Source organism: Mastigoproctus giganteus, chromosome 3 (genome assembly GCF_048544385.1).
Source record: "Mastigoproctus giganteus isolate SK-2022 chromosome 3, ASM4854438v1, whole genome shotgun sequence".
Classification (NCBI taxonomy): Eukaryota; Metazoa; Arthropoda; class Arachnida; order Uropygi; family Thelyphonidae; genus Mastigoproctus; species Mastigoproctus giganteus.
Window position 1 is genome coordinate 2,687,915 of NC_143577.1, and position 17,795 is coordinate 2,705,709.

General features: G+C 35.7%; 1 protein-coding gene across 1 annotated transcript in view; it reads right to left on the reverse strand.

Moving 5' to 3' along the window:
* Positions 1 to 277: 277 nt before the first annotated feature.
* LOC150087614 (DNA repair protein SWI5 homolog) overlaps positions 278 to 17,795 on the reverse strand; it is a 50,366-nt gene continuing 32,848 nt past the window's right edge. Inside the window, exons 4-5 of the mRNA XM_090369887.1 lie at positions 4,059 to 4,153; positions 278 to 407 (exon numbers count right to left, since the gene is read on the reverse strand). Of these exons, the coding sequence (XP_090226013.1) occupies positions 340 to 407; positions 4,059 to 4,153 (163 nt within the window). The 3' untranslated portion in view covers positions 278 to 339. The remainder of the gene's footprint in view (positions 408 to 4,058; positions 4,154 to 17,795) is intronic.

A 17,795-nucleotide genomic window follows, 5' to 3' on the forward strand; every position in this document is an offset into this window, starting at 1 on the left:
TTTCAATATGTTATAACTGCTCGAGTGAAGTACAATTGCTAAAGAGAATTTTTGTAATGTTTTTACAGAAAGAAATGACCCCTTACAAAATTACCTTTATCCCTCCCCTTCACAAAAATTTATAAAAGCTGATATTTTTGTGCAAAAAAAAAAGTTGAATTTCACATGTAAATATTGATAAATAATTCAAACAAAACACCTATAATATAAAATAGATGCTGTGATAAAAATCAGGAATTTTTTTTTATTTACATTTTTATTTCTTCTATTTAAGCACAATACTGTACGTAACATAAAACATCTCCTGAAACTTTATCAGAACAAGGTCCTTAGTTTTCGTTATTCATCCTCCTCATTCATTCCAAACTGCTCATGAACACTTTTTACTGTTACATTTTCTAATACAGCTGAAAAAGTAAGAGAATATAAAAATTTTATTATGTAGAAAAGAAATCAGTAATTTGGAAAATAAAGTGCTTTTTATTACTTTTTTTAAAGATAAACAGCAGACTGAATTGAAATTTAAGTATTAGTTGACAATTTTCATGACAATGATAACTACTGATATATTTAAACTATTCAAATGACATCTACTCCTGGGTGTAAAAAAATATTTTTGTATCTGGATATTAACTGCTATCTGCTCAGAGGAGTTTACATATAAAATATAATTCAAGAAACTTTTCTACATTACAAAATCTGAAATTTTTTCTGTGGAAATTTCCGGATGGCCAGACATCTTAATTTCAAGGCTTTCTACTGTGGCTAATATTATGATTAAAGTATGTGTTGTACTTCAAGATGACAATCAAAACAAAGAACATGCAGTAACATGTTATTGAGCTCCATTTAGTTGTTTTTCCTCATGTAATTTACAGAGAAATGTAAATTCCAGTTCTGATTGAATATATTTACCAAAATACATGATGTACACGAATTGCCTTCTCTGAACTTGTTTCTACCACTTTGATGAATTAGCACACGGAATGGTAACTTTTTCCACCATATGAACTACAGGCACTCCCTGTCTTAAGTAAGAGTTGCGTTCCGCAGAACTCTGCGTAAGTCGAATTTTACATAAATCAATTCCTTCCCTAAAGGCTTATGCAGCACTCGTAACTATGCTTGCTGAATTTGATTGAAGCAAAAAGAGAAATGTTTGATGAACATGTAAATTGAATAGTTTATTCGATTTTTTTTTATCTCATGTGTAGGAAAAATTACAAAAATTTCAAAATTATAAAATTACAAAAAAGGGAGGGGGGCAGGCATAGCACCAGCAAGTTTAACCTTTTGAGCATCGTTGCTAGAATCAACGGCTCCAGCTGATAATTACATTGCTGCAGAGGCTGAGGGCTGTGGAAATTTAGAAGGGGTTTTTTCAAACACATCACAAAATTTCTCTGCTGCTGCAGAAACAGCAATGGTGACTTCACTGCATACCTTAACATTAACATCATGCTGGTTTCTGCAATGTTAACACTGCAGAAACCAGCGAGTTGAACCAGCGAGATGCTTGAACCTATTAAACCACCCATTGCCACGAACCTGCCTTGGGGTTCGTCGTACTTATCCTTAATATCTTCATAAATACTTGTTGGTTTTGCTTGAAAGGCCAGACTCAGGAGCACTCATGTCTGAATCTGATTTTCCATCCATATTATTAATAGCTTTCCCATCTTCTATATAGCACCTGAATGTTGTTTTGTGATCACTGTTGATCCTTTAACATGTTCTTTTATACGCACACTGTCCTTTGAAATAGCATTTACTGTTGAAGCAGCGAGACTTAATTCCCATGCAATAGATGACAAACTTTGTCCTGCTTCTTACATCTTAATCATTTTCATCTTCATTTCTAAATCAATTTTGTTTGGTTTTCTAGCACTGCCACCACTTGCACTTTCTGCTGGTCACTTTCTCTTCATCATTGTAATAAGTAAATAAGTAAGTAGGAATGAAGAGAAGATTCTGAAAAGTTATTTATGTTTCTTATATGATTGAAGATTTTAGTGAAGAGGAATACATTTCACCATAATAAAAGTAAAAACCCACACAATTCCAGTTATCGGGATTATCGCAAATGCAATAAGATCGAGTTTACTACCTGTTTATAACTGATCCCACTAACAGAAAAGCCCAATAAACCAGAAAGTGCAAATTGTTTTTATTGTTTTATGGTCGTGACCTCCAGAAATGTTCTTTAAAAAAATATTAACAAACCCGTTCAAAATTGAGTCTTGTAACAGAACATATGATAATAATGATGACAGGGTTGCAATCCATTATAAAAATGACCTTTTAGAGAGATAAATAGCTTAATTATATAGCAAAAATTTAAACTTTGAAGGTCTTGGAATGAATTATCAAAAACACAATGTGTTACTGGGTTCACATTGCGATGTTTTCACAATGCCTCTATTTATTCCTTCGAGATACAAAATATGTTTCCACGATTTTTTTTAAAGTTTACACTGGCTGGCAAAAACTTACGTAAAGTCAAATTTACAGAAGTTGAGTTTTACAAAAGTCGGGAAGTGCCTGTACTTTGAAAACAAACAAGAATCGAGACTGATTTTTGATGGAATCTTTCGGTTAGGTTTGATGGAACCTTTGGGTTGGTTTTTAATTGTAAATATATTTTTATTTCTATGCACTTGAACAGACAAATTATGCTTTGCGATTGACCATTTTCCAGCCCCAGAATTAGAGCATAGAGATTCTTTTCTATTCTTTGGTATTCATGTTATTCTTTGTTCACATTTAATAATATGGACTACATCACTAATCACCACTGAATTTTTAATACTACTTTTGGTAATTACTTAGCAAGCCGCCATTAATAAGAAAGTCAAAACAATACATCAATCCTATACAACAGTTGAAACAGTATCTTCTAAAGTCAGGATGAAAAAATTGGACCAGCTGTTTTCTTTATAAATATACACATTTTGCTATTTTATAGTTGTAAAAAATCCATCTTCACTTAAGAACATTTTATGGAAAATGATATAATTTTTCAGAACTTTGATTATACAACATATTTTTCCACAGAAAGTAGTCACTAATTAGCAGTATGGGAGGAACTGATTTACATCCAAATTTTGTAAATTTATTAATGGGCAGAGGGCAGTTTATTTTCAAGATGAAGGGCAGACTGCATGCACGTTTTACAAACTAAGTGTACCTGCAATCCATAATTAAATGTTAATTTTAATGACATTGATTAACACTGCCCAACTAATTAAGTGTGACTTATAGAAGTCACACTGAATTTTGTGCTAGTAATTTATCATTGTAACAATGACTTTTTTATTAATACTTCATGGTGGCTTTCTGTGAGATGAAATTAAAATTACCAGTAATAGAAATTTTGGATTCTAATTTTCTGAAAAAAAAAAAAAAAAAAAAAAAAATGCTTTTAACAAACCTTCACTCACTATAGCACTATGTAAATATGCACAAAAGCTAACTCTGCATCCCAACACATCTGATCATTTTATTTATACTGAATGCAAAACTTTTAATATTCTTTTGTAATAATAAATAATAAGCATCAAAATGTTACTTAAATTGCCACTGCTACTTATAACTGTCCTCAGTGGATGGAGAACTTAAACACTAAACACAATCTCATTTTACCTCTCCCATAGGCCATGACAGTGATTTTGGTTTGTGTCGCAAAGTACAGTATCAGTGTGTCAAGGTGAAAATTAACATGGTATGACAAAATAATTTATTTATTAAGTATCAAATTCCATAATCAAGACTTTAAAAGAATCATTTTCCACAGTTTATTTCAATTTGGAGTTAACTACTATTGAAAACACTTAGTACACCATAATGGTTATTAGGGATATTAAGTCATCAACGGCAGTTAACTCTAAATAACAGTGAAAAATTATTAAAAAATAACAAAAAATATTATTTAAAGAAAACTGTTTTACAGAACTAAATTTAGATTATTACACTGGGAAAGAATATTCAATTGATGCATTTCATAACTGTGTGAGGTTAATTACTTTTAATAAAAAAATAACACAATCAGTCATACTGACCTATTCTGCCCATGACAGTTTGAGCAGCATCTTTCACTTCATTATACTCATGCAACTTATCTATATGCCACTTCAGTTCCTTTTCTTGATATCCCCTATAATTGATCCAAAGTTATACATGTGAATTTTACTAATATGTAAATAAAAGTCAATATCTGGTAGAACTGGCATGAGATAATGAAATTTATATACTAAAGATTATTTTTAATACAAGTAACCCCCATCTAACACGCTTTGAGAATTATGGCAATCCTCATTGTTGTACTTCTACAACAAGGTTTCTCTCTAACATAGTTTGAGAATTGCTGGAAATCTTGAATTTTTTTACCTTTTGTGCTGGTAAAACCCTGCTATTATGTTAGATGTAATTTTCAACATTTCCATTCCTTTTTGTGAATCTTTGCTGTTGACTCCCTAGTGGTTATCGCCTTCGTGATATTTTTCTAAGGCACATTTCTGGAGGTCACTACCATCATCATCATCAGCCATTTTCAATCCACTGCAGGATGAAGGCCTCTCCAGCAACTTTCCAGTTCCTTCTGTTTTGAGCACTGGCCATCCATTTACTACCCAAAAACTCATGAATTTCATCTATCCATCTCTGCCTCTGTCTTCCAGGTTTTCTTCTAGCTCCTCTTGGGTACCATTCTGTTATTTTCTTAGTCCATCTGTCATCATGTCTTCGAGCTATGTGTCCTGCCCAAGACCATTTTAGTTCTTTAGTTTTGATAGCAATGTTCTTTACTTGAGTTTGCTGCCTAATCCATGTGTTTCTCTTATTATCTAACAGTTTGATTCCCAATATAATTCATTCCATTTTCGCTGTGTGGTTCTCAGCTTCTCTTCCATTCTTTTGGTGAGTGCCCAAGTTTCACTTCCATAAGTCATGGTGGGGAGTATACATTGGTCCATTATTTTAAGTTTCAGACAAACTGGGATAGTGCTCTTCAGTATGTGACTATATTTCCTGAATGCTATCCATCCAAAATTTATTCTTCTCTTGGCTTCCAGCCATTTATCATTATTACAGCTAATAACTTGTCCCAGATAAGTATATGACTCCACCTTTTCAATTACTGCTCCTTCAATCATTATTTCCCTTTCCGTGGCATACTTGTTCATCATTACTTTTGTTTTAGCCATATTCATCTTTAGTCCAAAATCCTTACTAACTGTACATAACTGATTAAGATTTTCCTCTAATTCTTTGGGATCGTGGCTTATAACCACAAATCGTAAATGGTTTAGGTACTCTCCGTTCACATTGACTCCTTTCTGCGACCAGTCTAATCTTCTGAAAGCTTCCTCAAGGGCAGCAGTAAACAGCTTCGGAGATATTGTGTCTCCTTGTCGAACTCCTTTCTCAATTTTAAATTTGCTACTGTCTTTATCTAGTCTAATAAAGGAGGTAGCACTCTCATATATTTTCTTAAAAATCATAATATATGGGGTATCTATGCCTTGTCTTTCCAGTGCCCGAAACATTGCCTTATGCTGTATGGAGTCAAATGCCTTTTCATAATCCACAAATGCCAGGCATAATGGTGTTTTATATTCATTTGCTTTCTCCATTAGCTGTGATATTACGTGAAGGTGATCCATAGTTGAGAATCCTGTCCTAAAGCCAGCTTGCTCGTTTGGTTGATTCTCATCAAGTATTCTTTATAATCTGTTAGTAATGACCCTTGTGAACAACTTGTAGATGTGGGATAACAAGCTAATTGGTCTATAATTTCCAATTTCTGATTTATCTCCTTTCTTATGCAGCAAAACTATGATTGCATTATTCCACTGCTTAGACGTCACACCTTTTCTAATGCACTTTGTGAAGAGCCTTGCCAGTTTTTGTGTTATGTCTCTTCCTCCCAATTTTAACAACTCTACAGTAACTTCATCTTCCCCCGGGCTTTCCGATTCTTCATTTTCTTCAATGCATGTTCTACCTCATCAGGAAGAATATCGGGTATGTTGTATGTGTTGCTACTTTGCAATCCATCTTCCCCACTGCTGGTATCATTCCCTCGCTCCTTGTATAATTCTCTATAGTAGTCTTCTGCTATTTAAATTATGCCTTCTCTGCTGTTTATAGGTACACCATCGCTATTCTTAGTTTCAGTATCATTTGTCTTTCTGTATTACTGCTCATTTAAATCCTTTGTTTTCCCTTAATGCTTGTTCTACTTTTCGTGTATTAAATCTTCTTATGTCCTCTCTGAGTCTCTTTCTAATGGCTTTGCATAACTTAGTATACTCAATTTTCTCCCTGTCAGTGTTTTTCTTGCTCTTCATTTGTCATCTTCGGTTCATCATGACAAGTGTTTCTTGACTAATTTTTTCTTGTTTGGATTTCTGTTTTCCTATAGGTTTCTTAGGCTTTATCACTTTTAGAAAGTTGTAATATTCCTCGTCGATATCTTGGTCCTGAACAGTCTGCAGAAGCTCAAACTTGTTCTTAAGTTTCAGAACATACTGCTTTTTCTCCTCCTCTGTTATCTCAAAGACCTTTGTATTATTTACTCGAGTCAGTTTTTTCCTTTTTTTTCCTACATCTATATCAAGTGTACATCTTACCGTGATCACTTCCAACATTTACCTTATTCAGGACGGTAACATCATTCACAATATATCTTCTGTTAGTGAGGATGAAGTCGATTTCATTAGTTGTTAATCCATTTGGACTCTTCCATGTCCACTTTCTGTTCACCCTTTTCTTGAAAAAAGTGTTCATTACTGACAGTCCTTGAGATTCTGCAAATTCCACAAGTCTTTCACCTCTTTTATTTCTATCACCAATTCCAAAATTTCCTATAGTTCCTCTTTCTGCACTGTTTTGCCTTTTTCCAAGTTTAGCATTGAAGTCCACCATAATAATAGTGTAGTGGGTTTTCTGGTCATCTAGAAGACTCAATTTCGGTGTACATTTCTTCAACCTCTTCATCATCATGGCTTGATGTTGGTGCATAAATCATTATAATCTTTAGCTTGTACTTCTTAGAAATCTTGAGTATTAGTCTTGACACCCTTGGTGATGTACTTCTGAATTCCAAAATGTTGTTTTTCTACCATAAAACAATGTCACTACCATAAAACAATAAAAACAATTTGCAGTACCGGTTTATTGGACTTTTCAATTATAAATGGGTAGTAAACTTGATCTTTTTGCATTTGCTACAGTACCGATAGCTGAAATTCTGTGGGTTTTCATGTTATTGTGGTGAAATGTGTTTCCCCTTCCATGAAATATTCAATTATATAAAAACATAAATAAATTTTCAGAAACTCATTTCTCCGTATCTGACTTGTGCGTATCGTGTTTGTTGCAACTTGTGCGTGCTGTGTTCTTTGTTATTAATTGCCCATCATTTTTACTGTTTTAAATTTTACAATTAAAAAAAAAAAAAAAGTCAGTGAACAGAACTATCAAATAGTATGTACATATTACAGTGTATATTAATTAAGCTAAATATGTAAGCCTAAATTTATTTTTATTTTGCTAACTGGACAATATTCTTCCGATTTTCACAAATCATTTCAAGTGGGAGTCCACTGTATTTTGTTGGGAGATCCCTGGGTTAGGGATCCTCCAACTTGTGCTTGTTTGAGACCATAAAAAATTGTGACTTTGAAGTATGCAGTTCGTAACTTTTAGAGAGCAGAAGGTACACGAAATCAAGAGATGCTGCAGAATTTTGTGCTAGTAAATGAACGTACATTACCTGACATATAAGTATTGCAGTTTGTAAGGTAAGACGTTCGTTCAGTTATTACTATTTAAGTTACTATTATTATAAAAATAAAGTTAAAATATTAAGTTATTACTACTTTAAAATTACGTTTCCGATAGCTATATAAAAAAAAAAAATGGTGCACTTTTGTTAGCTTTCGGAATGTAACCCCCCTTTTTGTATTGGTACTTAGTCCTGTATAACGCGGTTTCGCATTACATGAGATTGTGTAGGAAGCAAACGACTGTATAAGTTATGAACTGCTAAAAAAAAAAAAAAAAAAAATTAATGAAGTAGCTCCACAAATACACCAGTCATTTTCTGAAATTATTTCATGGGGATATCATTGAAAAGGGGAACATGTATGAAGTTAAATCTGCTTTTAAAAATTTATTAAAAAAAAAAAAAAAAATAGGTGCCTATGATAGCAAGTGGGCAAGGATTACATTCACAAATATAACAAAGCAAAACAGAAATAAATGACTCTTACTCCTCAAATAATTTAATAGTATTGGAGCTGGCAAAACTGAAAGGGTGGGGGAAAAACTGAGAGATACATAATGCTCATGCTTGTTAATCCATTCCTCTAGGTTTAACAAAGGTACAGGTTCTTCTAATCTTTTAAAAATCTCACACAAAAGATCAATTTAGACATACAGTGATAGAAACTTTGAGTTAATGGAGGATAGCAAAGAGACTTTTAAAAAAATAAAAGCTTTTTATGTTAAAAAATTTAGCCAGGTGACTTTAAACAGACACAAGAGGCACAAAACAGACACAAAAAACTGGAATTATGGAATGGGCTTTTCAACAATAAAATCAAGTTGAAGCACTGTGGGGAACGAGAGGCTATGAGAATGCAAGGCTGGATTGGAGATGACTTTTACAACATATCAGTAAATTGAGAAAAGCTAATTTGTAATCCTTGTTCTAACTCATTATGCATGTAAGTCCAGTCAAATCTCCACTCCATGTGATGTCTCAATGGATTGGAGACGTGCAAATGTATCCCCAATTCACAAAGGGGTTCAAAGGGTGACACAAATAATTGTAGATCTGTTAGTTTAACTTCTGTTCCATGGAAAATAATAGAGTCACTGGTTAAAGAAGTGATGCAGGATCATCTAGACAAGACCGCAGTAATAGTTCAGACACAGCATGGGTTTGTTAAGGGGAAGTCTTGTCTGACCAATTTCATTGGATACTACGATGTGGCCACCAAGGAACTGGACGCAAAAAATAACTTTTATATCATATATTTGGATTTCAGTAAAACTTTTGATATTATTGCACATGGAAGACGGCTGTACAAATTGGAGCGATATGGCATTAAGGGCAAGTTGGTGCAATGGATAAAGGGATGGTTGAGTGGGAGACAGCAGAGAGTGGTAATAGATGGACACTGTTCTACGGGACTAATGATATTAGTGAAGTCCCCAGAGTTTGGTGCTGGTCCCATTGTTGTTTTCTGTATTTATTAATGATATCGATGAAGTTATATCAGGCTTAATGTCCAAGTTTGCAGATGATACAAAGGTTGGCAGGGTTATTAATGATAGCAAAGACAGTATGATGCTGCAACAGGATCTAGAAAAGTTAGACAGATGGGCTGAGAAGTGGAAATTGAAGTTTAACATTGACAAATGTAAAGTACTGCATATGGGTAGCAGTAACCCAAGAGAAAGTACCAACTGTGTGGTACTACACTCGGGGAGGGGAGAATGAAAAAGACCTGGGGTTAATTGTGCAGTCGGATATGAAGTTCTCTGAACAGTGTAGACGGGCTGCTAGAGCAGGTCATTGGAGTTTTGTCAATATATAGCAATTTTGCTAGCAGAGAGAGGAGGTGATTATACCTTTGTATAAGGCAACGGTCAGGCCACACCTTGAGTACTGTGAACAGTTCCGGAGGCCTCATTTCAGGAAGGATGTCGAGTTGCTACAATGAATGGAGAGAACAGCAATAAGATTGGTGAGAGGGACAAAGAGGTTCTCTTATCAAGAGAGGCTTAAATACTGCAAGTTGTAGCCTCTGGAGGCTAGGCACCTGTGAGGTGATCTGATTGAGGTGTACAAAGCCTTGAATGGTTTGAGCAGGCTCAATGCTGATGGTATACTTCTGCTTGCTCAGATTAAGAGCCTGAGGGGGCATAGATTCAAATTGAGGAAAGACAGTTGTAGAATAGGTATGTGGAAGTTTTCCTATAGCCAGCAGGTAGTCGATTGCTGGTACTGACTTCCATTCCATCTGTTGTTGTGGAAGTTGACAGCTTAAATAAATTTAAGGTTGAATTAGACAAACATTTGAATTGACCGGATGGGTGAAATTGGAAGGTTTTTTTTTTTTTTTTTTGGCTGATGCTCTATAAGCTAGCTTTCTTGCATCATATGTCTCAACTAATGCTAATGTGTACAAGGACTGGAAAAAGATTTGTAACATGATGCGTATTTATTATAATTATTTATTGTGGTATATAGCCAGGCCTCGCATAATGCGAGTTCGATTAACACAATTTTCAGTTAATGCTATTTGAAAAATTATACCACTTTTCACTTTACACGATGCAAATTTCCAGTTAATGCGATTTTTTTTTTTTATGTGATAGTTGAAAAAGATTTGAATTGTGCATTAAGTTTACCGTGAGTCATACGGTCAATAAACAAACGTTTGCCTGCTTTCCCCCCTCGGTGTGTTCCATCAACCATCGGAAGAAGACATGTTACTTGTTTGTCTCCTGCTAATAAAGTCAATGCACACTTGCATAAAAATTCAAATTTTTAAATGAGCCAGATGAAAATGTTACCACGAAGGAGATAACGGTAAAAGAATTAGATGAAATCTTTCATATCGCAGAGAACCTCAAACAAAAGGTTTGAGGTTTTCTGTGATATTTATTTTGCCAGGGCCCAGAGAAGATTGTTGTCAGCTATAGGAAATTGATTGATGAAAAGAGAAAGGCAACACTGTTCAAATATTTCCGCAACAGTCATTTCTTCATTGTGTATTTTATGCCAGAGGTTCCCAAACTTTCTCGGTTCACGGCGCCCTTAGTGTCTCAGTAATTTTTTCAAGGGGCACCAAGACCAAAAGAAATACCTAACAGTTCCGTTTAGTAGTTAGGTCCAAACACCTTAATAAGAAATGCTCAAACTGTGAACTACCTCAAGCTAGTAGTTCGTGGGGTGTCTGACAGATGTCACGTATCGCTGTGTTTCCCTCGAAAATTTAAAATATTCTGCGGCGCAGTTTGGGAACCGCTGTTTTATGCAATAAACATTTAATTCCATAATTATTTTCATTATCTTTTACATTGTATACAGTTAAGAAGTTATTTAAAAGGTATTTTTTAAATTTTTTATGGTCATTCCAGAAGGTCAAGGACCAATTATAATTCTGCCTATTGATTATTATATTCGATTAACGTGTTTCCGTTTTATGCAATGCGTTTGCGGGACAAATTAATCGAGGCCAGCCTGTATACAGCATTTAAATACTTTATTTCTTAATGGATAACACCCATTAAGAAAATGTCTCATTTAAAGACATGATTAAAGCCAAGGCATAACAATCTCCCAGAATATCTCATTAATGTTTTGAGTAGATTGATGAAGAAACAAATCTACACAAGTGTAACTTGGGTAGATTCTCTTTAAAAACAAATTTTCTGGATGGTGCTGCCCCTCTTTCCAAACGTTCAGGAACCCTCAAGAAGTATAAAACCAGTGCTCCTTGTTTCTATGATAAAAGGTTATAGAAATAAGGAGCCCTGGTACTACCATAGCCAAATTATAAATTAAGATTTAATACCTATTTAGAACAAAACACAAAAAATCCTGCTAATCGTATTCCACATCTCTTTCATTCATCTATACTATAAGATCAAAAGTCATGGGACACTAACCACAGATGGAAGTTTGTTCCAGCAATCAACTACCCGCTGGCTAAAGGAAAGTTTCCACACATCTATTCGACAACTGTCTTTCCTCAATTTCAATTTATGCCACATCAGATTTGCAATCTAAGGAAGAATCAAGAGGAAGAATCCCATCAGTATTGAGCCTGCTCAATCCATTCAAGGCCTTATACACCTCAATCAGATCGCCTCACAGGTGCCTAGTCTTCAGACGCTGCAATTTGGAGAACTTAATGCTTTCTTCGTAAGAGTACCCCTTTGTTCCCCCTCACCAGTCGTTGCCCTTCTTTGTACTCATTCTAGCAACTCTACATCCTTCCTAAAATGAGGCTTCCAGACCTGTACACAGTACTCAAGGTGTGGCCTCACCATTGCCTTATACAAAGGGATAATCACCTCCTGATCCCTGCTCACAAAATTCCTGTATATCACTGACAAGACCCCATGGCACCTGTCTGGACTGCTCAGAAAACTTCATATCTGACTGCACAATTACCCCTAGGTCTCTTTCATTCTCCACTGCCCTGAGTGTAACACCACCCAGTTGGTACATTTCTCTGGGGTTACTGCTACCCACATGGAGTACTTTGCATTTCTGGATGTTCAACTTCAGTTGCCAGTTCTCAGCCATCTGCCCAACTTTTCCAGATCTTGTTGGATATGGAAAAGTTACACCTCATCCTCAACAATGCGCATGCTCACAAGTCTGTCATTGCCATGGCTACACTGCATTTGTGCAGCTTTGAAATCTTGGACCTTCCGATATTCACAGATGTAGCACGATTGCATTTTTTTCTATTTCCTAATTTGAAAAAGATATCTGGCTGGCATTTATTCACTTTGGTATGAAAATAGCAAATTTGCAAAAGAAATGAAAAGAAACTGAAATGAAAGTAGTCTGCTATAGTCAAATGACTATGACGAGAATAATGAACAACTACACAGACAAGCTTGGGCATCCATTTTCCCACCGATGGTGACATCACTGCTGCAGTGGATGCATTTCCGATTGCTCGAAAGAAAACTTTCTTCACAGCTGGAATTAATGCATTGCAGCACTGTGTCACTCCTATACAGCATGTATAGGAGTGACACAGGATAGGTGGGGGAGGAGTTATGCTCTTGTTTAAGAAGCAAATAGAATCTAAGGCAGTGTGCCTAGATGACATGGATAGCAAGTGCAATGTTGAGTCACTTTGGTATGAAATTAGCATTGGGAAAAACTGAAATGAAAGTAGGAGTCTGCTATAAGCCAAATGACTGTGATGAGAATAATGAACAACTACACAGACTGGTGTGAACCAGTAGATCAGAATGTCTTATAAATGGCAAAATTTTAAATTTACACATACTGATTGGAACTCGTGGGTTGGTACATCTTTAAAGCTATAGTCACAGAAACCATTAATGCATATATTATCTTTAAGAAAATATAGAATGAGGAGGAAGATGCGAAGGTGGATGAATTATGAACTAGCCATTTAACAGAGAAAAAAAAAAAAAGATAGCATTGAAAAATTACAGATTGATGAAAAGTACTGAAGCCTATAACAGCTATAACTTTATCTGTAATAGTACCACAGAAAAGGTTAGGCTGACAAAGGAAGATTTTTGCTGCCTGAAAGAGCAAAGAACAGAGAGACTGAGTTGGTTTTTTTTTTTATTAATTAGAATACAAAGAAGTACAGAATGAATTAGTTCAGATATTTGTGTGATGGGTGCAGAAAAGTCTCAGATAATCTAGCTGATATTGTGATTGAATTGAACAGATGAAAAAAAAATCAATGGTGAGGAGAAACTGTGAGAGTGAAGCTGGAAAGGATAAGATTACAGATACTGAAATTTCAAATTATTCATTAGAACAACTTTTGAGCCTAAAGGCTAGTAGGGATGCTGGAGTTGATGGCACATATCCACTAATTCTGACGGAGACAGCAAGAGAGACAAGAGACAACAAACCATTAAGTTTAATTATGAAGGAATCTCTGGATTTAGGAGAAATATCCTTGGATTGGAGAACAGAAAATTAGCATTAGCATTATTAGAGGCATACGATGCAAAAAAGTAAGCTTATGCAGCACAGCCAAAAAAAAAAAAAAAAAACCCCTCCCTCTTCATCCCTCCATTCGTTCCAAATGCCTGTCTAGCTCAGCCTTAAATTTATTTAGGCAATCAACTTCCACAAAAAAAAGATGGAAGTTTGTTCCACCAATCAACTACCTGCTGGCTAAAGGCAAATTTCTGCACATCTATTCTACAACTGTCTTTCCTCAATTTGAAACTGTGCCCCCTCATGTTCTTAATCTGAGAAAGAGGAAGAATCCCATTAGCATTCAGCTTGCTCAACCCATTCAAGGCCTTATACACCTCAATCAGATCACCTCACAGGTGCCTACCCTCCAGGTGTTGCAATTTGCAGAACTTAAGCCTTTCTTGGTAAGAGCACCCTGTTTGTTCCCCTCACCAATCTTGTTGCCCTTCTTTGTACTCGTTCTAGCAACTCTACATCCTACCTAAAATGAGGCCTCCAGACCTGTACACAGTACTCTAGGTGGGGCCTGACCATTGCCTTGTATAACGAGATAATCACATCCCTGTCAGCAAAATTCCTATATATCATTGACAAGACTCCATGACCTGCCCTGTCAGCCCATCTGCACTGATCAGCAAACTTCATATTTGACTGCACAATTACCCCCAGGCCTTTTTCATTTTCCACTTCCCTGAGTGTAGTACTACACAGTTGGTATGTTTCTCTTTGGTTATTGCTACCCATATGCAGTACTTTGCATTTGTCAATGTTAAACTTCATTTGCCACTTCTCAGTCCATTTGCCCAACTTATCTAGATCCAGTTGGAGTAGCATACTGTCTTTACTGTCATTAACAACCCTGCCAACCTTTGTATCATCTGCAAACTTAGATATTAAATCTGATATACCTTCATCAATATCATTGATAAATATACAAAACAATGGGCCCAACACTGAACCCTGGGAAACTCCACTAATAATGTTTGTCCATGAAGAGCAGTGACCATTGATTACCACTCTCTGTCATCTCCCACTCAACCATCCCTTTATCCATTGTAGCAACTTACATGTTAATGCCATACCTCTCCAATTTAATGTGCAACAGTATCAAAAGCTTTCCTGAAATTCAAGTACACGATATCAAAATTATTTTTGGCATTCAGTTCCTTATTTGTTATTTGGTTTTTTTTTTAGGAGCATTAGCAACTAAGGCCATATTGCTCTGGGATATGCGGTGGTCATTCCCTGACCTTTCTGCATCCTCCGTATTTGGTGACGGGCTCGAACCCTGATGTAATCAAGAAGCGCATGCTACACACTGCTGCTCCTTCCCACCTGGCTATGGAAGCGCCTGCATTCAGTTCCTTTGTCACCACATCATAGTATCCAATCAAATTGGTCAGACAAGACCTCCCTTTAACAAATCCATGCTGTGTTTTAACTATTACTGCAGTCTTGTCTAGATGATCCTGCAATGCTTCTTTAACCAGTGATTCCATTATTTTCCCTGGAACACAAGTCAAACTAACAGGTCTATAGTTACTTGTGTCACCTTTTGAACCCCCTTTGTGAATTGGTGATACATTTGCACACTTCCAGTCCTTTGCTTATGTAAACTCTAGAAGGAAAGGGATGAATCAGATTGGACCACTTAATATAGATGGGTTGACTATTGATGATCATGCTCAGGTAGCTGATAAACTGAATGAGTATTTTGCATCTACATTCAAACACGAGGAGTTATTCAATGAGGGGAGTGCCAAATGTATCTACAATACATAAAGGCAGTTCTAAGAGTGAAGTAGGTAACTACTGTTGTTATTATTTGGTTTTTAGAAGCATTAGCAACTAAGGCCATACTGCTCCGGGGATATGCGGTGGACATTTCCTGACCTTTTTGCATCCTCCGTATTTGGTGGTCACAGGTTTGAACCCCGAGATAACTACTGACTGACCAGTCTGACTTCAGTGGTAGGGAAAATAATGGATTCAATGATCAAGAGTGCAGCACAGAAATGAAATTTTGAAGGAAACAGAGCATGGTTTTGTTAAGAGAAAATCACATTTAACCAACCTGGTAACCTATTCTGATAGAGTCACTTGTGAGTTGGATGTTGAAAATCATTTTGACAGTTTTGACTTGGAATTCAGCAAAGCATTACATTCAGTCCCATATAAGAGGTTACTGTATAAGGTGTTATATGCTAGAATCACAGGGAAAATCCTTACATGGATTGCAGGGCGGTCGCAGACCAGGTGGCAGAGGATTGTAATCGATAGCCACTCATCAAAAGGGGTTTACAGAAGAAGTGAGGTTCCCCAAGTACTACTGTTGTTTTTAATTAAAAGATATCAATGAAAGGATAGAGGGCATGATGTCAAGATAGGTAGAGTAGTTAATAATCAGTGTCAAGCAATGTTTCTTTAGTATGACAGGTAGAATTCAGAGATGGTCAGAAAAGTTTTGCTGAATTAAATCAAAGGTAATGATCCTAAATTTCTAGATTTGAGAAATCAGGATTGTCAATTTTTTTTTTTTTTCGAGAAACAGCTTCACACTCTGACCACCAAGGGTGATCAGCTGGTTTAATTTCATGTTTCTGATGTATTTTGTAAGCATAAAGTTTAAGTCATTTTTGTCACACTTAGATAACAGATTTCATACTCCAAATGACTCTCCAGTTACATACGAGTTTCTATGGCTCCATACACATAATTGCCTGATTTGCTCAATCACTTTCTCTGACACGTGCACACTGCATAATGATTTTCTCTTCATAGTGGTGTCAGTTTCTCGAAATTGATTACACCAATGAGAAATGGCTTTGTGGTTAGGAGAATCTTTTTGGGTTCCACACACCATAATATGCACCGAACTTTTTCTCTTCTGAGAATGCTATCTCTGGCACTAGTGCTATACTGGCATAAACAAAGAAACTTCAGGAGTTTATTGATAATTTGTAAACAATAATTACCACTTACCTTAATTATTAATAAACTACGGTTCACTAAATTATTAGTAAACTATGGTCACATTGATCCACTAAATATCAATGGTTTTATCATTCATCATCTTGCTCAGGTTTCTGACAAACTGAATATGTATTTGCATTTATATTCGCACATAAGGAATTCTTTAGGAAAGAGGATGCCAGAAGTTTATCAAACTCTGACAGGGAGCTAAATAATTTTATGATAACTGAAATGAAAGTAGAGAAAAATTGTTGAAGTTAAACGTAAGAAAGGCACCTGGGATGGATTGGATTTTTCCAGTTATATTATGGGAGGCAGCAAAGGAAGTAGGCAAACTCTCAGCCATAATTCTGAGAGCATCCTTGGATACATTTGCACATCTCCAGTCCCCTACAGACTGGAGAAGTGTAAGAGTAACTCCAATTCACAAAGGGGGATCAAAGAGTGACATAAGTAATTAGCATTAGTAGAAGCATACGTTGCAAGAAAGCAAGCTTATGCAGCATCAGAAAAAAAAAAAAAAAAACCCTCCCATGACCTGTCAACTTAACTTCTGTTCTAGGCAAAATAAAGGCATCACTAGTTAAAGAAGTAATGCAAGACCATTTAGACAGGAGTGTGTGGTTATACTGCATTTACAGCATGGATTTGTTAAGGGGCAATCGTTTCTACAATTTGATTGGATAGTATGATGCAGTAAATTTTGATTTGAATGCAGTAAACAAAGGAACTGGATGCAAAAAAATTTTGACATATACTTAGATTTTAGGAAAGCTTTCAATACTGTTATACATAAAAGACTGCTCTACAAATTGGAGTAGTGTGGAATTAATGGCAAATTAATGCTCCAGACAAAGGGATGGTTGAGTGAAAGAAGACAGAGTGGTTATCAATGGGTACTGCTCTTCATGAATTAATGTTATTAGTGGAGTTCTCCAGGTTCAGTGCTGGGCCCATTATTGTTTTCTATATTTATTAATGTTACTGATGAAGGTATATCATGCTTAATGTCTAAATTTTCAAGGTTGGCAGGATGATTAATGACAAAAATCAAAGTATGCTACTGCAATAAAATCTAGAAAAATTAGACAGA